This window comes from Artemia sp. Qi Xiang Cuo, chromosome 9, assembly GCF_049724085.1.
Source record: "Artemia sp. Qi Xiang Cuo chromosome 9, ASM4972408v1, whole genome shotgun sequence".
Classification (NCBI taxonomy): domain Eukaryota; kingdom Metazoa; phylum Arthropoda; class Branchiopoda; order Anostraca; family Artemiidae; genus Artemia; species Artemia sp. Qi Xiang Cuo.
In genome coordinates this window covers 1,276,964-1,300,728 of record NC_142802.1, presented here as the reverse complement: position 1 = coordinate 1,300,728, position 23,765 = coordinate 1,276,964, and the positions used below count along the sequence as shown (strand labels likewise).

At 35.7% G+C, this 23,765-nt stretch overlaps 1 protein-coding gene across 1 annotated transcript in view; it reads right to left on the bottom strand.

Annotated features, from left to right (window-relative positions):
- mRpL51 (mitochondrial ribosomal protein L51) overlaps positions 1-19,872 on the bottom strand; it is a 31,367-nt gene extending 11,495 nt beyond the window's left edge. The window contains exon 1 of the mRNA XM_089093823.1: positions 19,686-19,872. Within this exon, the coding sequence (XP_088949949.1) occupies positions 19,686-19,839 (154 nt within the window). The 5' untranslated portion in view covers positions 19,840-19,872. The remainder of the gene's footprint in view (positions 1-19,685) is intronic.
- Positions 19,873-23,765: the final 3,893 nt, after the last annotated feature.

Sequence of the window (23,765 nt, the reverse complement as noted above, 5' to 3'; positions counted from 1 at the left end):
TTTAAATCCAGGGCGCTGGGACCTCAACAATCCAGGGTTAGAGGTGAGACTATTTAGGATGTTGAGAGGTGGAAAAAGGAGGATACAGACGGGTGGTACTGGTTTCTGGTTGATAGTAAAGAGAACTGGTGTTCATTGTAGGATAACTTGCACATGCAAGGTCTCTCAAATCTGAGTTACATGGATACAGTAACCACAAGGAATAAAATTAAGTGTTTTTTTACAGGGTTAGGATAAAAATATGTAAAATTGGATGGGTTCTAGAGAGGGAAGAGAGTGTGGATGAGAAAACAGGATGGTGCAGCAGGAAGAACGTAGGTGCAGGGTGACTGAGAAGAGAATAAGAGGGACCAGGTCTATAAGACTGAAAGCCCATTCTTTGCTGGTAGCTTCTTGGTAGCCAGGAAAAGGTTGGGGTTGCAAAGGGGCTATGGCTGGGAGAAATATGGGTAAGAGAGGGTTGGGGAAGGTCTGAGTGGGATAAAGTGATTTGCAAGGGTGGGTTGGCTGGATTCAAGATGCTGACCATTGATGAATGTCTAAAAAGGGAGGAATAGGGTCCAAAATGCTGTTTAAAATAGGGCTTTCCTATGTTGGGTTTAAGACTGGTTTTAACAACAGAGGGTGCCCAAGCTTTGATACTTGGTATGTGGTTGTAATTTGATTTTTTTTTTCTTTTTTTTTGTACAAAGGTAGAGGGGACAGAGATATCCAGGTGATCACATTCAAAACAACAACTGATCGATACTAATACTCGTACATGCACTCAAACATGGTTAAAATTACACTTTGCTTTAGAACACTGGTCAAAAAGGTAAAAAAAACATAGATGCAAAAAAGAACACTTTTCTGGTAAAGTCCTCAGTCATATTTTGTGTCAAATAATCCTAATAATAATTCTTAGGCTTAGAATAATCAGGGTCCCAAACCGCTTGTACCTGCCAAAAGCTTCCTTAAAACATGTAAAAGGGTTAGGACCAAAACATTTCAGTATCTCTGAATCAATGACTACCAAACATAATTTAAGAACTGGGTACCAAAAAAAGAAGCCATAGAAAAGGCCAAAACAATATTGTTATTTTGCTAATATTGGCAAAACAACTGCTACTTCAATATGCTCTCCTCTTTCTAAATCTGATTTTAAATTGTGTTTTGGTCCAACTATCATGATTTTAGCCCCTGGTATTTGGGAGTTTTCAAAAGATTTGAGCATTCCAAATTTCCAGAACTTTCAACTATGTTGAACAAAATGAATAACATTGGCAAAACAACTGCTTCTGCAATATGCCCTCCTCTTTCTAAATCTGATTTTAAATCGTGTTTTGGTCCAACTATCTTGATTTTAGCCCCTGGTATTTGGGAGATTTCGAAAGATTTGAGCATTCCTAATTTCCAGAACTTTCAACTATGTTGAACAAAATGGATAACATTGGCAAAACAACTGCTTCTGCAATATGCCCTCCTCTTTCTAAATCTGATTTTAAATCGTGTTTTGGTCCAACTATCTTGATTTTAGCCCCTGGTATTTGGGAGATTTCGAAAGATTTGAGCATTCCAAATTTCCAAAACTTTCAACTATGTTGAACCAAATGAATAACATTGGCAAAACAACTGCTTCTGCAATATGCCATCCTCTTTCTAAATCTGATTTTAAATCGTGTTTTGGTCCAACTATCTTGATTTTAGCCCCTGGTATTTGGGAGATTTCGAAAGATTTGAGCATTCCTAATTTCCAGAACTTTCAACTATGTTGAACAAAATGGATAACATTGGCAAAACAACTGCTTCTGCAATATGCCCTCCTCTTTCTAAATCTGATTTTAAATCGTGTTTTGGTCCAACTATCTTGATTTTAGCCCCTGGTATTTGGGAGATTTCGAAAGATTTGAGCATTCCAAATTTCCAGAACTTTCAACTATGTTGAACCAAATGAATAACATTGGCAAAACAACTGCTTCTGCAATATGCCCTCCTCTTTCTAAATCTGATTTTAAATCGTGTTTTGGTCCAACTATCTTGATTTTAGCCCCTGGTATTTGGGAGATTTCGAAAGATTTGAGCATTCCTAATTTCCAGAACTTTCAACTATGTTGAACAAAATGGATAACATTGGCAAAACAACTGCTTCTGCAATATGCCCTCCTCTTTCTAAATCTGATTTTAAATCGTGTTTTGGTCCAACTATCTTGATTTTAGCCCCTGGTATTTGGGAGATTTCGAAAGATTTGAGCATTCCAAATTTCCAGAACTTTCGACTATGTTGAACCAAATGAATAACATTGGCAAAACAACTGCTTCTGCAATATGCCCTCCTCTTTCTAAATCTGATTTTAAATCGTGTTTTGGTTCAACTATCTTGATTTTAGCCCCTGGTATTTGGGAGATTTCGAAAGATTTGAGCATTCCTAATTTCCAGAACTTTCAACTATGTTGAACCAAATGAATAACATTGGCAAAACAACTGCTTCTTCAATATGACTTCCTCTTTCTAAATCTGATTTTAAATCGTTTTTGGTCCAACTATCTTGATTTTAGCCCCTGGTATTTGGGAGATTTCGAAAGATTTGAGCATTCCTAATTTCCAGAACTTTCAACTATGTTGCACAAAATGGATAATATTGGCTAAACAACTGCTCTTCAATATGCTCTCCTCTTTCTAATCTGATTTTAAATTGTGTTTTGGTCCAAATATCATGATTTTAGCCCCTGGTATTTGGGTGATTTCGAAAGATTTGAGCATTCCAAATTTCCAGAACTTTCAACTATGTTGAACCAAATGAATAACATTGGCAAAACAACTGCTTCTGCAATATGCCCTCCTCTTTCTAAATCTGATTTTAAATCGTGTTTTGGTCCAACTATCTTGATTTTAGCCCCTGGTATTTGGGAGATTTCGAAAGATTTGAGCATTCCAAATTTCCAGAACTTTCAACTATGTTGAACCAAATGAATAACATTGGCAAAACAACTGCTTCTGCAATATGCCCTCCTCTTTCTAAATCTGATTTTAAATCGTGTTTTGGTCCAACTATCTTGATTTTAGCCCCTGGTATTTGGGAGATTTCGAAAGATTTGAGCATTCCTAATTTCCAGAACTTTCAACTATGTTGCACAAAATGGATAATATTGGCTAAACAACTGCTCTTCAATATGCTCTCCTCTTTCTAATCTGATTTTAAATTGTGTTTTGGTCCAAATATCACGATTTTAGCCCCTGGTATTTGGGAGATTTCGAGAGATTTGAGCATTCCTAAATTCCAGAACTTTCAACTATGTTGAACCAAATGAATAACATTGGCAAAACAACTGCTTCTGCAATATGCCCTCCTCTTTCTAAATCTGATTTTAAATCGTGTTTTGGTCCAACTATCTTGATTTTAGCCCCTGGTCTTTGGGAGATTTCGAAAGATTTGAGCATTCCAAATTTCCAGAACTTTCAACTATGTTGAACCAAATGAACAACATTGGCAAAACAACTGCTTCTGCAATATGCCCTCCTCTTTCTAAATCTGATTTTAAATCGTGTTTTGGTCCAACTATCTTGATTTTAGCCCCTGGTATTTGGGAGATTTCGAAAGATTTGAGCATTCCTAATTTCCAGAACTTTCAACTATGTTGAACCAAATGAATAACATTGGCAAAACAACTGCTTCTGCAATATGCCCTCCTCCTTCTAAATCTGATTTTAAATCGTGTTTTGGTCCAACTATCTTGATTTTAGCCCCTGGTATTTGGGAGATTTCGAAAGATTTGAGCATTCCAAATTTCCAGAACTTTCAACTATGTTGAACCAAATGAATAACATTGGCAAAACAACTGCTTCTGCAATATGCCCTCCTCTTTCTAAATCTGATTTTAAATCGTGTTTTGGTCCAACTATCTTGATTTTAGCCCCTGGTATTTGCGAGATTTCGAAAGATTTGAGCATTCCTAATTTCCAGAACTTTCAACTATGTTGAACAAAATGTATAACATTGGCAAAACAACTGCTTCTGCAATATGCCCTCCTCTTTCTAAATCTGATTTTAAATCGTGTTTTGGTCCAACTATCTTGATTTTAGCCCCTGGTATTTGGGAGATTTCGAAAGATTTGAGCATTCCTAATTTCCAGAACTTTCAACTATGTTGAACCAAATGAATAAAATTGGCAAAACAACTGCTTCTTCAATATGCCTTCCTCTTTCTAAATCTGATTTTAAATCGTTTTTGGTCCAACTATCTTGATTTTAGCCCCTGGTATTTGGGAGATTTCGAAAGATTTGAGCATTCCTAATTTCCAGAACTTTCAACTATGTTGCACAAAATGGATAATATTGGCTAAACAACTGCTCTTCAATATGCTCTCCTCTTTCTAATCTGATTTTAAATTGTGTTTTGGTCCAAATATCATGATTTTAGCCCCTGGTATTTGGGAGATTTCGAAAGATTTGAGCATTCCAAATTTCCAGAACTTTCAACTATGTTGAACCAAATGAATAACATTGGCAAAACAACTGCTTCTGCAATATGCCCTCCTCTTTCTAAATCTGATTTTAAATCGTGTTTTGGTCCAACTATCTTGATTTTAGCCCCTGGTATTTGGGAGATTTCGAAAGATTTGAGCATTCCTAATTTCCAGAACTTTCAACTATGTTGAACCAAATGAATAACATTGGCAAAACAACTGCTTCTGCAATATGCCCTCCTCTTTCTAAATCTGATTTTAAATCGCGTTTTGGTCCAACTATCTTGATTTTAGCCCCTGGTATTTGGGAGATTTCGAAAGATTTGAGCATTCCTAATTTCCAGAACTTTCAACTATGTTGAACCAAATGAATAACATTGGCAAAACAACTGCTTCTTCAATATGCCTTCCTCTTTTTAAATCTGATTTTAAATCGTGTTTTGGTCCAACTATCTTGATTTTAGCCCCTGGTATTTTGGAGATTTCGAAAGATTTGAGCATTCCTAATTTCCAGAACTTTCAACTATGTTGCACAAAATGGATAATATTGGCTAAACAACTGCTCTTCAATATGCTCTCCTCTTTCTAATCTGATTTTAAATTGTGTTTTGGTCCAAATATCATGATTTTAGCCCCTGGTATTTGGGGGATTTTGAAAGATTTGAGCATTCCTAATTTCCAGAACTTTCAACTATGTTGAACAAAATGGATAACATTGGCAAAACAACTGCTTCTGCAATATGCCCTCCTCTTTCTAAATCTGATTTTAAATCGCGTTTTGGTCCAACTATCTTGATTTTAGCCCCTGGTATTTGGGAGATTTCGAAAGATTTGAGCATTCCTAATTTCCAGAACTTTCAACTATGTTGAACCAAATGAATAACATTGGCAAAACAACTGCTTCTGCAATATGCCCTCCTCCTTCTAAATCTGATTTTAAATCGTGTTTTGGTCCAACTATCTTGATTTTAGCCCCTGGTATTTGGGAGATTTCGAAAGATTTGAGCATTCCTAATTTCCAGAACTTTCAACTATGTTGAACCAAATGAATAACATTGGCAAAACAACTGCTTCTTCAATATGCCTTCCTCTTTTTAAATCTGATTTTAAATCGTGTTTTGGTCCAACTATCTTGATTTTAGCCCCTGGTATTTTGGAGATTTCGAAAGATTTGAGCATTCCTAATTTCCAGAACTTTCAACTATGTTGCACAAAATGGATAATATTGGCTAAACAACTGCTCTTCAATATGCTCTCCTCTTTCTAATCTGATTTTAAATTGTGTTTTGGTCCAAATATCATGATTTTAGCCCCTGGTATTTGGGGGATTTTGAAAGATTTGAGCATGGGCTAATCAAAATTTCACTCATAGGTGAGATCTCACACATGCAATGCTTTGGAGCACCTTAATAAAAGTTCAAAAATTCTCCCTCCTGGTCCGAGTTCTGTGTGGCAAAGCCTAAATGGATGCCAGTAGGCAAGAACCATCCAACCCACAAGAACCTTGACAGAGAAGGGATATCAAAGACACACAGCTTTTATAGCTGGTATGTATTAAGCTCTATCATAGACTAACAACAAGACATGAAATGTATATGAATTTTACTTAAAAAAAAAACCTCCACTGCCATCTAGCATTTCATAGGAAACAGGGGTGCCAATTGATGAAAATATACAGGGAGGCGAGAAGGATTTATTTTTTAGTGAAGATACACAAAAAACGTATTTTTTAAAGTAAGGGGTATGTTTTTTCCCCTTTTTTTCAATGAAAATGTATTTTCAAAATCTGGCATTTCAAGAAAGTAATAGTAGATTGTGGTATTAAATTGGTACAGCAGAAGTGTCATCAATATGAAATACAATCTGGAACAAAACTGACACCCTTTCCATACTGAAATAGTCCAATCAGTCTCAAGAGGCACTCAACTCAGCTTTTTCATTTCAGCAGAAAGTTACCCATCTCTCTTTATTCATAATTCTTTACAGAATGGACTAAAATGTAGAAAACAATTTTTCAATGGTCACTAGTCTAATAAACTATGCATAACAGTTTTTTCTCTTAAACAATATTTCAATACAAAATCTCTCCCCAGCTTTTAACCTTTGCTCTATTTGGCACTTTAAGGCTCATCAATTACAGAGAAATGAGATTAGCAAAATAAATTTATCAATAGCAATATTTTGGCACTATTACAATTTGTTTTATTGTTTTCTAATCCATATTATAATTACCACAATTTACACATTATAAATTTATGAACAGCAGTATTTTGTACTGTAATAATTAAGATAAAGTGATTAACAGCACTATCTGGTACTGTAAGATTGGTAATTACAGGGAAAAGAGATTGGCATGATAAATTTAACAACAGCAATATTTTACTCCAACAACTTGAATTCTACACTTATAATTTAGATTATGAAAATTGTACTCCTTGGCTTTATGATTGACAACAAACATATTTCTTTAATGCTCTATGAATAAGCCTTTTTCAGGTCCTTTATAGATCCAGCAAATCCTTATTTCATATTCTGCTGAGATGTAGCCACAGGAATAACTAAATAGCTTAAAACTCAAAAGATTGTGAAACTGTATGGAAAATGGAACCATTTCTACTGCAAGGGATAAAACAAGAATTCTTTCTGGGACTTTACCCCAAAGAAGAATAAAAGCATCATCTCCAAGATAGACCCTGGCTATGCATGTCACTGCTAGTATTGGTAAGTTTATAGCCACAAAATAGATACAGTTTTTTATAAGTCTGAACTAACAGTTTTTTTTTTACTTCTCTATGTTATTGATAGTTATAGCTGAGAAGAAAAGGAGAAGTATTACGACACTTTCTATTACAAAAAATATGTAGCTCATTTTTTTGGACAACAAACTTTAGTTTCCAAAATAGAAGTTTTTTTTTTGTTTTGGACAGGGAAAAATTTGTTAGAGGCAGGGATGTAGAAGCATGTGAATTGTGCTTTGACTGCTGCTCCCACTGTGGTTTTCAGCAGTAAAAATAAAGATGACACATATCTAAAAGTTTATCTTTCAAAGCTGGTATACTTGTATCTGCCTTCTTACAACTAGAACATGTTTTTTCATTTTAGCTATGAAATACTATTCACATTTCCCAAAAAAAAAATAATGCCACATATTAGACATGACTTGGAAGTTTTGGTATATCTGAAGTTGAGAAAGATATGCTTAATATCTCCCAGTCTTGTTTGACTTTATATCAAACAAGTCAGTATGGAAACAAATGATTCATTCCGAATATTCAGGTACATTAAAGAAAGAAAGCTTAAAATTATTTGGTCACCTTTTATGCATTGCAAGTTGCTAAAAATGAGCTAAAAGAAAGAAAGCTTAAAAGTATTTGGTCACCTTTTATGTATTATAAGTGGCTATTCAGCTTAGGCTATAAAATGAATAAGATTACCCAAAATGGGATGCTAAATTAGTACAAAAACATTTAGATGAAATGAGAATTTCACGGAGGAACAAATAGTGGGATGGTAGAGGAGCTTGCACAGCTCTGATGGCCTTGAATTGTTGGCTTGTAAAATAAAGTATTCTTGTTTCTTTGACAAATATGCCAGACTAACTCAGAAAATTTAATTAAAAAACTTCACACAATTTTTATTTGAAATAGCATTAGGTTTGGTGAGGCTGGTCTCTCATCCAATATGAAATTGGATGTCACTGTGCAAATTTCTTGTTGACTTGTAAAAATGTTACAAATTTTTACAATTTTATTGTACTCTACAAATTTTTGCAAGAGGTCAAAGTTGAATTTTTTCTAGCTTCCACAGGAGTTGGCTTGTGAAGTATATAGTTCTTGTCTCATTTAAACAAATCAAAAATATATTAAAAATGATTTAAAGTCAGAGTAAAAATGATTTGCATACTATTTTTGTCAGATTTGGTGACAGCTGATCAAACAATCTAACATAGAGTTCTTGTCCAGCTCCCGTGCTGTGGACATCTAACCAAATAAATAGCATTCGTTATCGGATTATATTTGAAGTGCCAAAAAGGATAACTTATTGCGCAACCCAAGTATATTTCATAAGGAATGTAAGTGATTGTAATTCCTGACCTAGATTCAGTGTGAGATTAGCTTTTTAGATTTTGAAATCTCATTAATTCAGTGACCTTGAAAACAATTTCTCGGACTACATAGCTATAACTCCATTGTGACGTCACTGCCTGCTTGATTGGACTGAGTTTTCATTTGGATTGAATTATTTCATTTGGATAATTAGAAGGCGTTTATTGGAAAGTGGGGGGACTTAAAAAAGCCCCTCTTGCGGGTAAGTCATTTTTTTGTGACTTTACATTGATATTTGATTACGCTTGGATCTACGATTGCTGAAAGTGAAAAATTTATTTTGAATCCGTTACTGAATTGTGTTACGAGAGCACTTACAGATGGAATAAAATTGGAGTGTATTGTAAAAGCGTGTGTTGCTTTCTATACACATGAAGATTTTATAAAGGCAAAGCGAATCCTTCATACTGAGTTAATAATGTGAGCATGCCAAAATTTGTCATCTTTAACCCCTGCTCGGTTCCGGTCATCGGAGATGCGGTGAATGCAACAGTTACTGCCAAAGTAAATGAACTCTCTCGGAAGCTTGATAATTTTTGGCTACCTAGTCCGCTCCAGCCACCAGTATTTTCACAAGCAGTCGTAGTGCACCTGAAACGTCCAAGCCCAGAAAATCTACCTATTCTGTTGTCTTGAAAAATCGCCCCAAGGAGCTCAATGGCCCAAATGACCGGAAAGCTTTCATAGACAGTTTCTGTGAAAATACAATGACATTAGTGAACTTCGCAAACGAATGGAAGCTTGTGGTCAGGTCGAAAGCTGCAGCAGCGAAAATCGTTGAGAAAGCGAAATCTTCCAAGCCCGATCTCAAAATTACTGTTCGAGAACCCCTGCACATAGCTGTGCTTCAAAATGTCCCTGAGGATATAAACTGTGAAGGACTAAAAAATCTAATCCCAAATAGTACGAAGACTGAACAGTGCGGAAAATCCTGTACTTTCAAAGTATACTTTGACACTTTCAGTGAGCTCCAACAATTTCTGAGTTTTTCGGTGATTATTGGTTACGAGTGTCTACCTGCTGATCCGTTTAAGTTCTTACCTAGATGATGCTATAACTATCACAAAATCGGTCACCTCACTTCCCAGTGTACGGCTGAACCTTTATGCTCTAGATGTGCCTCAAGTGAACATCGTTCTACGTGAGATGAACCATGCAGACAGCAGATATTTTGCGTTGAATGCAAAATCAGCAGTCACACGTTTACAGTGTAAAATGTTCCTCAAACAGTAATCCACAAAAGAAATGACATCTGAAGCTGCTGCAGTTAAATGTTTATCGTGGAACGTTGATGGCTCGTTCGCGAACCAAATTCCGATCTTAGATGTTGTGTTTAAGTAAAATGAAGTTGTCTGTTTACAAGAACATTTCGTCACAAGCCGCAGTAAAAGTATTCTTAGTTTTAATAGTTCAGTATCGGTTTATTCAGTTTCAGCGAAGCAGCTAAGTGGAAAAGGGCGACCCTCCGGTGGTATTGCCACTTTTGTTCGTTCGACTCTAAGATCTAGAGTATTTGAAGTCAATGATGATTTTCTGGCGATTCGTGTTGAGGGCTGTGTTTTTATTAATGTATAATTGCCTACAAATTACTACGATGAGCGTTCGGAGCGCGCTTTTATTTATTCTAGTGACAAACTCGGTCAGTGCATTAACCGCATTAGATTCTTAAGCCTTCAATGCATATTAGTTGGTGACTTCAATTGCGACTTGAATGAACTGCTCTTATCTAGGTCTTTACGTTCTACGTTGTTGCTTAGTATTTTTAAAGACCAGTTTGACCTCAAGTGCAAAGATTTAAATTTTACACATGTACACACCTCAATGTCCACATCAGATCTCGATCACGTCGTTGCGTCCACAAATCTCAGGATTTCACCTGTCAAGGTTGTGCTTGATTTTCAGCTGTCTGATCACTTACCAATACAGTTCTCAGCCGAGATTCCTTGCCACAGCTCAGATACACAAACGCAAACAACTTCGAAAACACCTCCTAGGTCTCGCCGTGATTGGCATAAAATTAACCCTTTTTATTTGAAGAAGAAGCCGCCAGAGTCCTTAGTAAGATCCGTGTCCCTTTCCATCTTCTCTCTGGATTAACTGCTCTTTCAAGGGAGGAAACACAACTATCAGTTGACTTTTATTGAGCATAAATTGGTCAGTCTCTTCGCTGTGCTGAAAAAGCTGCTACCTCTCTAAGTAGACCCCGTCATCATACCCTTCCTGGCTGGTCTGAAAATCCAGAGTTAGTGGATACCCATTCTAAGTCTAAATTTTGGCGTCAACTTTGGGTTTCTTGTGGACGACCTCGTTCGGGGGTAGTCAATTCAATCCGCTTGCTCACAAAAAGAAAATTCGCAAAGGAGCTAAAAGCTCACAGAAAAAAGATTGATTGATATCGAATCTACACGGGCCAAAATTAATCCTTCTCTCCTTTGGCGTTTTCCTTCCTCTAAAAGCGATGAGTCTTTATCCGCATCTGCTATCCCTGATTCTGAATGGTATGCATATTATGGGTCAGAATTTTCGCCTCCTGACCCAGCCCTCAACAAAAGATACGAAGCTGAGTTGGACGACTTCTTAGATAGTTGTCATCAGAGTGATTATCTTGTAACGGAGGGAGCTGTATGCAAGGCCATCTCTCTTCTAAACCCTAAACAATCTTTTGAGATTGACGGGATCAGTGCACTCCATCTAAAAAGTGGTGGGCCCGCTCTCATTAGTCATGTAACCCTCCTGATGCAGATTATCCTCATTCAGGGTATTGTCCCAACCACTTTCTCAGTTGGAGATCTTACGCCAGTTCCTAAAAAAGGAAATGTTACCATGCAATACTCCTCTTTCCGTCCAATCACGGTTGCTACCACTTTCTGCAAGTTATTTGAACTTTTATTTGTAGATGAGTTTGAAAAACTGTGTTGCAGTCCACCAAGACAATTTGGTTTCCAACGCGGCATTGGTTGTGCAGAAGCGCTCCATGTCGTTGCATATGCACTCCTGGATGCACACAAATCAGGAGAAAGTCTAGCTATTGGGGGCTTAGACCTGCAGAGAGTGTTTGATTCATTGATTCATGCGCTTATGTTGCTAAACTCAGCTAAAAGAGGAGTGAACTCAAATATCATCCAGGCTTTCCGTGATCTTTTTTCTCGCCTTCGCGTGCGACTCAAGCTCCCTCCCAATAAAGGCCTTCCACCAGCCCCACGGTCAGCTTTGATACCAGTCCGTAAAGGTGCCCGTCAGGGAGCAGTTTTATCCCCCAATTTCTTCAACAACTACATTATTGGATCTCAAGACAGCTGTCCTTCATCATGCATGCAGTCCAACTACGAGAAAGTCGGTCTGAGATTTAACTCCCAAAAGTCAGAAGTCTTGCTTTATAATTGGAAGAATGACCCTCCTACTAATATCACACTAGGTGATTGCTCAGTAAAACCAGTTGATAAAATAGTATATCTGGGGCTGCCAATAGGTTCCTCATTACAGCATACCCGTTCCCTCCTGATCTCAAATCTTGAACGGCGAATATCCAGCTCCTATGCTTTGATTGTTAAATCCACTCTGAGATTTAACCATCCACTACTGGCAAGTAATTACAACGCTACCGCTCTGCCACATATACTATATGTGACCCCTTTCTGGAATTTATTGGCAAACCATGAAAAGTCTAAAATCCGCTCTTTGTTTTTCCGTTTTGCAAAGTACCTGCTAAAATTGCCACCTTGGACAAAAAACAGTTTTCTGATTCGGTGCTACAACCTAGCGGACCCAAATCTAGCTGTTGAGACACTTATTAGCCGGCAAAAAACAAAACCAGCAATTCTAAAGCACGAGTGGGCAAGTTTGCTTGTTTAAATTTCCCTCTTGTTTTCCTTTTTATTTTTTTTTCTCCTTTCAAAAGTAGCTGTCTTTGTTGCTATTTTCGAAGAAGTTGTTGTTTCTGTTGTAATCTTTGAGTATGTTATCTTTCAGTTTCCAGTTTTTGTACTATTTTGTATACTATTTAAGAAGTTGTTGCTTTTGTTGTTATTATTTTTTTCTTTAGTATATTATCGTTTTGTTTCCTCTTTTCGCATTTTTGTATACTCTGTCATTGTATATTTATTGTATACGACGGGTTTTCAGTATATATTATTATATTATATTATTATAGGTGCAATTTTTTTTAGCACAACTTGCTGCTTTACTACAGTATATTCTGAAAACTAGATTTTAATAGATTCTTTTTAAATATAATAATTGCTGATTTTTTTTTATCACAAAACAGGGTCATAATCCTCATTGCAAGAGGAAATTACCTTAAATTGAAGCTTGGATCAATCTGAGGATTATTCCTTGTGAAGCTCCAGAGTTGATGATCAAACTTGTTTTTGTTGTTGTTTAGTGACCAGACACAGTTGAATTATCAGTAGCTTCCTAGTCAAGTTTACACTCCCTCAAGCACCAGTCAGCATCCAGCCTTTGTTTGAGTGCAGACTCTGGTTGGGTAGACTGCTTAAAAAGTTTCAGCCAATGGCCTCTTGTTCTTGAATTAGGACCAACAATTGGAAGTAATGCTGGGAGTTTGATGGCCTTCACTAACTTGTAGGCTTGAATTGCATCATCTATATTTCTCTAATTCACAAGGGTTGGGGGTTTCAGCTTAGCTAGTCTTGCATGGAAAGAAAGTTCCTGTATGCCAGATAGCATTTTGGTGGCACGTCTTCCAAAACTTTTATTTTGTTTTTAAATATGGCAAGGCTTGAAACATTCCAACTTCAAGCTTGGGTTGAAGTAGTACTTTGTACAGAAGACTAATGACTTTGGGGGATCAAGTGGAAAGAGTATGCTTGATCAGTGCTAGAGTTGAACTAGCACCAGCAGCAGACTTCTTAGCATGGGTACTGGATTTCAATTCATTGTCAGAGGTGACTCTAAGATCTTGTTCATCATTTACAGAGGAGATTGGGTGGCCTGAGTGAAAATAAGAACAACAAGGATTTATATGCCAAAGTGAATCGCATGACACTTGGCAACAATAAATTCAAGAAGTCACGTATCAACCCATTGACCAAGCAGTCCAAGATTATTTTGTAGAAGGGTATGATCTTCACACAACAAGGCTGGTTCAAGAAGCTGGTCAACCTTTTTAAGACCATAGGCGGGCGTGCCTTGTTTGCCTCTCATTAAAGGCAATCTAATGGTCTTATGTCAATTTTTGAATTCTTGATCAGCATGCCTAAGACTCTAGGCAGGCATGCCTTTCCAAAAACTAACCTGACAAGTATGTGTCCTAATAAGATAGCTGATAGTAGAAGTAGCATCATTAATAATGATGATAAATAGTGTTGGACTCAATACACTTTCCTGAGTGGGGGTAGGGGTCAAGTATTGTGGAGCAGCAGTCAAAACATGTCAACTATAATTATTCTGCATATTATAAAGTAAACATTGTTTTCTTAACATGTTTTCTTCTCAACAACCCTAATTCTAGGTAAAGGTGCTATTGATTTATGGGCTATTGGAAAAGTATTAAGAAAACAATTCTTACTTTGTAACATGCAAAATGAGTACACTTTGACTGCAGCTCTGCTATACTTTTCCCTATTGTTTGAGTAGAATTTTATGCCATGTCAATGAGTTTTTTTCTAAATTTAGGAAATGTATTTGTGGATCCTTGAAACCTCATAAATTGGGATTGATCAAAGATGTGAAACTGAAAACAGTTTTTTTGTGCTTCATTTAAGACAAAGATCTATTTTACAAGATTATTACTTTGATAACACAAAGATTTTTAAAGGTCATCAAAGGTTAGGGCCCTCTAGAAGGAGAAGAAGTAGTAGAAGTACTTGAAAATACCTTCCTGGGACATACTTTAGTCTGTAGACCCATCCCTTAAAGTATCATTTTCCTAACCTAACCCCTTTCGAAGATAGCAAACAGTAGCTAAAATAGAATTTTACTGAATTATATATAGTAGAGCTGTAGTCAAAATGTGTTAGGATAAAAGACCTCTTTTTGGGTAAGACCACTTTTCTTGGCATTCCAGAAAAATAGCAATGGTTTTTTGGACCACCCCTTTTTTACTACAGTATGATGCAATGTGGGGGCAGTAACAAGAACTCTGCGTTCTTGGTCAAATTTTCACCAATAATTTGTCAGCATAAATTAAAAATGTGGTCTATGTTTTGCCAAGCAATTGAAAAGAAAAAAATATACTTAATATTTGTGATTTATTGAACAAATATCAAACAATAAAAGTTACCTTTTTAGAAACAGTAGAAAGTCAGCTTTTTATTGATATGCAAATAAAACTGAAACACTAAAACGATATTAATTCAAGTAAAACAGTCGATTCTGATGTAAGTAGTAATGCTATTCCACCAAGTTCTTGGCATGCATATTATTCAAAGATTTTCTCTGTTTTGAATTATTCTGTTCATAGAAAGTTTGGTGGAGCATTTGTTAAAATTGTCCCTAGATTTCTAAGTCAGTGCTTTGTTTTGCCTATATTGCATTGTGAAGTTTTGAATGCTTTGAATCATCTTAAGGCAAAATCTATTGATGCTGATGGTATCTCTAAAATGCATCTATCTCCCCAATGTGCCAAACTTGTGTCACATCTTGCACTTTTGTTTCAAATGTGCTTGGCATCTTCTGTTGTCCTGGAAAGCTTTTTGTGTGGCAGCGTGACTTCAATTTTAAAAAGAGGTAAATTGCCAACAGATTGCTCTTCTTACTGTCCAGTTTCTGTTTCTTGCAATATTAGCAAGGTCTTCGAGTATATTCTTTTACCTAATCTAACTCAAAATATTTCTTTCTTTGGTGAAAATCAACTTGGTTTCAGACCTGTTGTGTGGTGCCAACATGCTCATCGTGTCCTTTCTACTATTCTTCTTTCTAATTCTTCTAAGGGTAAAGGCGTATATCTCTGTACACTTCATATTTCAAAGGCTTTTGATTCTGTTGTTCATAACCAGCTTTTCTTTTCTTTGGCTTTTTCTGGTGTTAATTCTTTGGTTATTTACCTTCTATGGTTTTGGTATTCTAATTCTTACCTCTGCCTGAAATTTTCTCCAGAAACAACTATTAAAGTGCTTTGTGGTGTTAGGCAGGGAGGTGTTTTATCACCAACCCTTTTCAAAATTTGTATTTCTACTGTTCTGGAAAAGATCTCAGGCACTTATTTTTCTGGCTCTACTGATATTTCTTACATTGCCTATGCTGATGACATTCTGTTGATAAGTTGTACTAAATCTGCTCTTTTTGTGATGGTTTCCTTAGTTTCTTAGTATTTCCTAAATATTGGTCTATCTCTGAATCTTGACAAGTGTGAATTCTTATCTTATAATCTGTCTTCGTCTACTCCTCTGGTATGTAATGAATTTTCTGTACTTTCTGTCTCTTCCTTTTGGTGGCTTGGTATTACTGTTTCTAATTCTCTAGCTCTCTTTTGTAAACAGATTGTTGCTGATTCAGTAAGAAAAATTCAGTTCAATTATTCAAAAATTGTAGCAAACTGTGGAAAATATAATAGAAGAGCTCTTGGGTGCTTATTCTTGACATTTTCTGATCATTCTGTGCTTTATTTTTTGGGTGTTCATTCCGTTCTTATGCTAAAGGATTTAAAAAAGATTGAAGTTACATATTTCAAATTTTGCAAATTTCTTCTTTCTCTGCCACCATGGACTAGAAATTGGTACCTAGTTACTATGTTACAGATGTAACTCAAAAGCTCAGTGACCTACACAAAAAGCTTTCTGCAGATGCATTTTGTAATATTGGCCCTGACCATGGTCTTTTACAGTTCTTTTCTTAGTTTAATTTAATTGCTAGTGTTTGTTGAGTTCTTTTTTTTTTTTTTATTATTATGTTTATACTCCACTTGTACTACTTGTTGTCTTGTAGTTGTGGGTAATAAATGATTGATTGATTGATATATATATCAAAATAGGATAATTGGTATTTCCAAAAAGAGGCTGGTAGGTAAGTCAATAAACTAATAATTTCAAGTGTCTGATCTTAAACAATTTTAATAATAACCATAGGCCTATTGATGCATAGCTTATATTTTTAGCTTTTCTCTGACATATACAATTCTTCCCAATTCCTCTTTGGTAACAAGATGTAAAGGTTTTAGTTTTACATAATTTTTCTCAATTGGATACTGGTTTTTAGCCTAACTAGCTGACAATTATTTCACACAGCCTATTATGAAGTAAGAATTACTTTCATAACATGTTTTTTTCTCAATAGCCCCTAGTCTAGACCTTTACCTAACTCTAGATTTGTGCCAAGTTTCTATGAAATAACACATGAACCTAGCTAGCCTAAATCTGCAAGGGGATACCACTAGATGGCTAATTTGACAGTGTATATATATACAAATCTTTAAATTAGCCAACTGGCCAACCAGTATTTTAAGCTTAGGAGTCCAGCTGGACATAAGGAAACATATTAAGAAAACAATTCTTACTCCATAATATGCAGAATAATCCTGGTTAACACATTTTGTGGTAAATTTTTACCAAATCATATTATTGACTTACAAATAATGTAAACATACCACTTGATGCCTTTTTTATGTTCTTTCCAAATATAATAATCATTTTTGTTGGAAATGAATTTTACTCCCACCCCTATTTATACCAATTCAGGGTATATATTTGCACATTAGAGGGGTGGGGTAAATTTTATTTCTGATATAAATGAGAGGTAAGATTAAACTTTACCCCACCCCCTAATGTGCAAATATATACCCTGAATTTGTATATATAGGGGTGGGAGTTAAAATTCATTTCTGACAAAAATGATGGTAAAGTTCTATGAAATCATATTATTGAGTTAGGACTAAAGTGAATACACCATTCAATGCCTTTTTTATGCTGATTACAAATATAATAAGCATTTCTATTGGAAATGAATTTCAGCCCCCCCCCCCCTCTATATAGGCTATACCTAACCTAACCCAACCTAAACTAACCTAACCTGGTCATTATCTACCAAATAATATTATTGAGTTGGCAGTAAATTGAATACCCAATTTAATGCCTTTTTTATGCTGATTACAAATATAATAGCTAATCACTTCTATCGGAAATTAATTCCAGCCCCCACCCCCCCTCTGTAGGGCACCTAACCTAACCCGAACTGAACACAGATAGGGGGGGGGGCTTAAACTAATTAATGCTAGAAATGCGTATTATAGTCTTAATAAGCATAAAAAAGGCATCAACTGGTGTATTCACTTTAGTCCTAACTCAATAATATGATTTGGTAGATATTGACCCCTAACCTAACCTAACCCTGAATTGGCATATATAGGGGGGGGGGCCTGAAACTCATTTCTGATAGAAATACTTATTATATTCGTAATCAGCATAAAAAAAGGCATTGAATGGGGTAAAGTTCTACAAAATCATATTATTGAGTTAGGACAAAAGTGAATACACCATTTGATGCCTTTTTTTATGCTGATTACGAATATAATAAGCATTTCTATCGGAAATCAGTTTCAGCCCCCCCCCCTATATAGGGCAATTCAGGGTTAGGTTAGGTTTAGCCTATATAGGGGGGGGGGGGTTAAATTCATTTCCCATAGAAATGCTTATTATATTTGTAATCAGCATAAAAAAGGCATCGAATGGTGTATTCACTTTAGTCCTAACTCAATAATATGATTTTGTAGATATTGACCCCTAGCCTAACCCTGAATTGGCATATATAGGGGGGGGGGGCTGAAAGTCATTTCCAATAGAAATGCTTATTATATTCATAATCAGCATAAAAAAAGGCATCAAATGGGGTAAAGTTCTATGAAATCATATTATTGAGTTAGGACAAAAGGGAAGACACCATTTGATGCCTTTTTTTTATGCTGACTACGAATATAATAATCATTTCTATTGGACATGAATTTCAGCCCCCCCCCCTATAGATGCCAATTCAGGGTTAGGTATAGCCTAGAGAAGGGGGGGGTATGACCTTAAGGACAGATATAAAGTAGTTTTTTAATCTAACAAAGAATAAAAAAGTCAAAAATTTGTTAATTAACTTTAGTCCTAAATCAAAAATATGATGTTTTATATATTTACTCCTTGAATTGGTATATATAGGGATGGGGGCTAAAATTCATTTCCAATAGAAATGATTATTATATTCGTAATCAGCATAAAAAAGGCATCAAATGGGGTAAAGTTCTACAAAATCATATTATTGAGTTAGGACTAAAGTGAATACACCATTTGATGCCTTTTTTAATGCTGATTACAAATATAATAAGCATTTCTATCAGAAATGAGTTTCAGCCCCCCCCCCCTATATAGGCCAATTCAGGGTTAGGTTAGGTTTAGCCTATATAGAGGGGGGCTGAAATTCATTTCCAATAGAAATGCTTATTATATTTGTAATCAGCATAAAAAAAGGCATCAAATGGGGTAAAGTTCTAGGAAATCATATTATTGTTTCAAGACTAAAGTTAATGAACCATTCAATGCCTTTTTTATGATGATTACGAATATAATTATAAATGATCTCGAAACTGAGTTTCAGCCCTCCCTCCTTGTGATGCCCATTAATAGGGAGGTTGGGTTAGGTTTCGCCTATATAGGGGGGGGGGCGGGAATTTATGTCCGATAGAAATGCTTATCATATTCGTAATCAGCATCAAAAAAGGCATCGAATGGTGTATTCACTTTATTCCTAACTCAATAATATGATTTTGTAGAACTTTACCTTGAATGGTGTATTCACTTTAGTCATAACTCAATAATATGATTTCATAGAACTTTACCAAAATGATTAGGCTATTATATTTGGAAACAGCATAAAAAAAGGCATCAAGTGGTATATTCACTTTATTCATAACTCAATAATATGATTTGGTAAAAACTTACCCATTTTGTAGAGGGAGGGCCTTTATCTTCACTTCTTTCCTTGTTTTTTCAGTTTTTCTAAGAAATTCATGAATTTCTTATAACCTGTATAGGCTTTTAACAGAATATATACCCCTACCCCCCTAATGTGCAAATATATACCTAGAATTGCATCCTCAATCTAAATATAACATCCATTTGCATCACAAATGAACTTTATTCCCATATTAGCCATATGGTGGATGTCCATCTGCAAGGCAGGAATTGTCAAGATACATAGCCTACCTTCAGCAATCTTTTCTGAATGATATTTCATGTTCTTTTCAGGAACTTTACCAGAGCCTTTCACACTTGTAAAGTTTCTTGCAGCAATAAGTACATAATTTGGAATGAGCCTAGACATGTTTTTAAGACTAGGCTTTGACATTGACAATGCCATGAAAAATAATTTCAAAAATTTCGCTTATTATGTTGTTCAAATAGACATGCAGGATCTACTTTCTAGCGTCGATAGAATCTATGTGAAATAGAGGTCTGTATATATTAAATCAACTGAATTTATCAAATTTGAATGTCCTGTGGTAACGCACCGGGTTTCACCTAAGCTTGGTAATACAGGACACAGAGATCGAGCCTGGCAGCAGCAACACACTGCAGGGCTGACGCAAGGATTTTTGAATTCGAGTTCTTGTGAATATCCTTGTAGCTATGTTTAATACCGAAGAGATACTTCAAAATTTAGCCATAAGAATTCAGCTTCGGCTTCATAAACATACTGCGTTGTAAGAGAGCTTAGTTAGTGGAGTGGTGGTCTAGAAGGCTTAGAGAGCTTACTGTACCTCCTGCTTTGATACATAGGACGATTGCAGAGAGAAGCCGAAAAAAACACAAACATATGGTAAAAGGCATGCAGTTTTTCACTTTACTTTATCGAACCATGTGCAACGCCAACGTCTATTGTCTTCTTAGTGTCAATTTCTGAAACATCACCAAAGTTGGAAAAGTTACTTATAGTTAGTTGCCCTTTTCCAAAATCTCCACTATGGCAAATGGTAACTATCAAATTTCATCTTCGATTCCTAAAGACAAGTCTTACTATAATGACGCTTGTCATTTTCTTGCCAATAAGATATCTACACACTTTCTTGAACATATCCAAGCTTTCACGGATGGTTCAGTGAAAGGACCAAAAGCATTAGCAAAGGTTTGCATGCCAGATTGTTTCACGAGTATGTCGTTAGCTTTCCCATCTAACACTTCAATTTTGTCAGCAGTATTGTGTGCTATTTTTTAAATGTTGAAAGTTATGATCAAACTGGGGCCTTCTATAAAGAATGTTTTAATCCCAAGAGATCCAAGTCCGTAATGTGAGGCTGCTGATTAGGATTTAAAGTTAATAATAGGTTCCCTTCAGAAGTTAATGAAGATTGGCATCTTTGTTTGCTTCCAGCTTGTCCCAAGTCATAAAGGGTTAATTCACAGTGTAACTCCCAATAGCCTAGCAAATGTGTGTGCTCCAATAGAGTAGAAACTTAAGAGTCTACGAGATATTCTTAACACCATGAACAACTAAAGTATTTACCATTTGCAAATACCTCATTTCGTTCTAAAGAAGTTACAGTGTGGTATTAGACTAAAATCTGAATATATTTTTCTGAATCGTGTCTAATTCCTGAGGAATCTATACGATTCAACACTCTATAGGGTGGAGCTCAACAGCATTTGAAACACGTTTTCTTTGAATGTGTTAAACTCGTGCCAGGAACTACCAAGCTTAGGATAAGTAGTAGAAAATTAAAGATAATAGGAGCATTTGATTCTATTGACAGTATGCAACTAAATCCTGATATTGAAGGGTCAAACTGTAATGTGATTAAACAAAAAAAAACAAAACAAGTTTATTCAACTGAAAGTAAGGGGCAACATTAAAACTAAAACGAACAGAAATCATTACGTATGTGAGGGAGGTTGCCCCTCGTCAATACCTCGCTCTATAAGTTAAAGGTCAAATTTTGTTCCAATTATTTAAGAACGAATCCTGAACAACAAAGGCCGTTTAATTAAAATAAATAATTTCTGAGACAACACAGGCTAATCATGAGAAAAAAAAGTAAAGAAGAGAGAAACGAGGATAATGCAAGCCAGTGAAAAACGTAGACTACAATGCAAATATTTCGGTCAAGACCTCCGCTTGACCGTTCTCAAATGCGCGATAATAGCTCGTAGAATAAAAATTACTAATAAAAATCCAAGGATAATATAAAAAATCAAACCTTAAAATAACAATAATGATAGTATAATGCAAAAACATAGGCCAGAGCCTCTTACAAAACAAGAAAAAGACAATACAAAAGTTTGGACAAATCTTCTAAAGTTACTGAAGTCGTACGTACGACCCTCGTATATCTTGTCAACAAAAACAAACGCAAGAACTAAAATATGACAACCCTCTCAATGTAACGGTGAAAGGATAACTGAATAATAAGACAATACTGAATGGCAATTCAATTTTTAATTTATACAGAGCATTTTTGAAAGCTAATTGCTTCCCAGGTAAAATACCGTCACAGGTTAGGTTAGGTTGCAAAATATGATTTTCTTGATTTGTTTAAACCGATCAGAATTAATTAGTTCAGTATAAATGGGGCTTAAATAAGTTTCTCCAGTGTCTCTATTGAGAGCTACATTTCGGTGAATGTGCTTTTTTTTTTATCTCAACTGCCTCCCTGAAAACTTGCATGAGACCTTAAACGGGGGCAATAATGGAGGTGTTGTCAAATGAAATGAAATTGTATGGATTGTCATACACATTATGAGCCAAGGCAGAATCAAAAGTCTTGTCTTTGGCATAGCCCCATAGCTTTGTCGATAGAGGACTTGTGTTCCGATAATCTCTTCCCCAATTGCTCGTGGGTTCTTCCAACATAGAAACAACCACAAGAACAGTGAACCCTATAAACAGCACTGCCCAAAATGGGACTCGTTTATCTTTGCCGTTGTTAAAATAGCCCCTAATTCTTGAAGGTGACATTTAAGTTATATTTTTTTTTTTTAGAATTCTTTGCAGTTTGTCACTAAATTTGGGAAAGTAGGGTAAAGCAGTAAAGACTTTATTATCACCCACCAAAGGGATGATATCTGTAGGAGGTTGTGGAGATAATGCATCCGTTTCTGCTTTTTTTTTTTTATTTTTTCTAAGATGAATTCCAGTAACTTTATGGGATATCCATTGTAAAACAAAATGTCCTTCAGATAATCCGATTCTGGAATTATACGAGCTTTCGAGCATATTCTTATTACACGATCGACTAAAGATATAACTACTCGTCTTTTTACGCAAGAAGGGTGGTTGGAAGAGAAATGTAAATAGCTATCATTATGTGTAGGTTTTCTATAAATCGAATATTCAAGGCTGAGAGATTTCATGAATATTAAGACGTCTAGAAAAGGCAGTTTATGATCATGCTCTAGTTCTAAGGTGAACTGAAGTTTAGAATCGAAAGTGTTAAGATGAGTGAAAAAAAGGGTTAAGTTCTATCTCTCCATGATCCCATAAAGAGATAACATCATCGACAATCCGGCCCCAGAAAAAAGTATTCAAAGAGGAAAAGTATTGAAAGCGGAGGTTTCAATAAATTCCATGTAAAAAGTGGGCAAAAAAGGTAAAAGGCTCGTATCCATTGGAAGGCCCATGATTTGGGTGAAAAATTGATTATTGTACCCAAAATATAAGGAAGATCTATTGCAAAGGTGAACAAGACGCACAATGGTTTCGATATCTAATATTTTATAGTCCATCCAGTCAATATCATCTTCTTGTTTCATCTGAATAGCAAATCCACACTTTCTAATATCGCATGAAGTATACATAGAAATGGCATCAAAACTGGCCAAAGTTGTGTCTTTTTTATATCAAGGTCTTTTAATTTTTCAACAAGGTGAACTGAATTTTTAATGTAAGAAGTTTGCGTTGACATAAGAGGACGAAAAATTGTGGATAACCATCTGGATAAAATTGTGGTCTCTTATAATTCTCCAGTATCCAGACTGGGAAAGTGGTTATCCAAATCATGAAGAAGACAGAGAATTGCTGACCATTAGAAGATATTGTTTTAAAGTCAAAGGAGTGAAAGGAACGTTTAGCAGTCCATATACCCTCATACAAATTCTGGAATTAGAATTGTTTATGTTTAGACATCAAGGCCTATAGTCTCTTCTAAAATATAGTCTGTTCGCACAAGAATTTCACGTTTTCGACTTTACAGCCATTTTTTCAAGTACATATTTTGAATTACTCAGACGTAGAGTTGTGAAGCCGCTCAGTTAAAATATGTCTGTTATGGCGAATCATCTTAATTTGTTAGG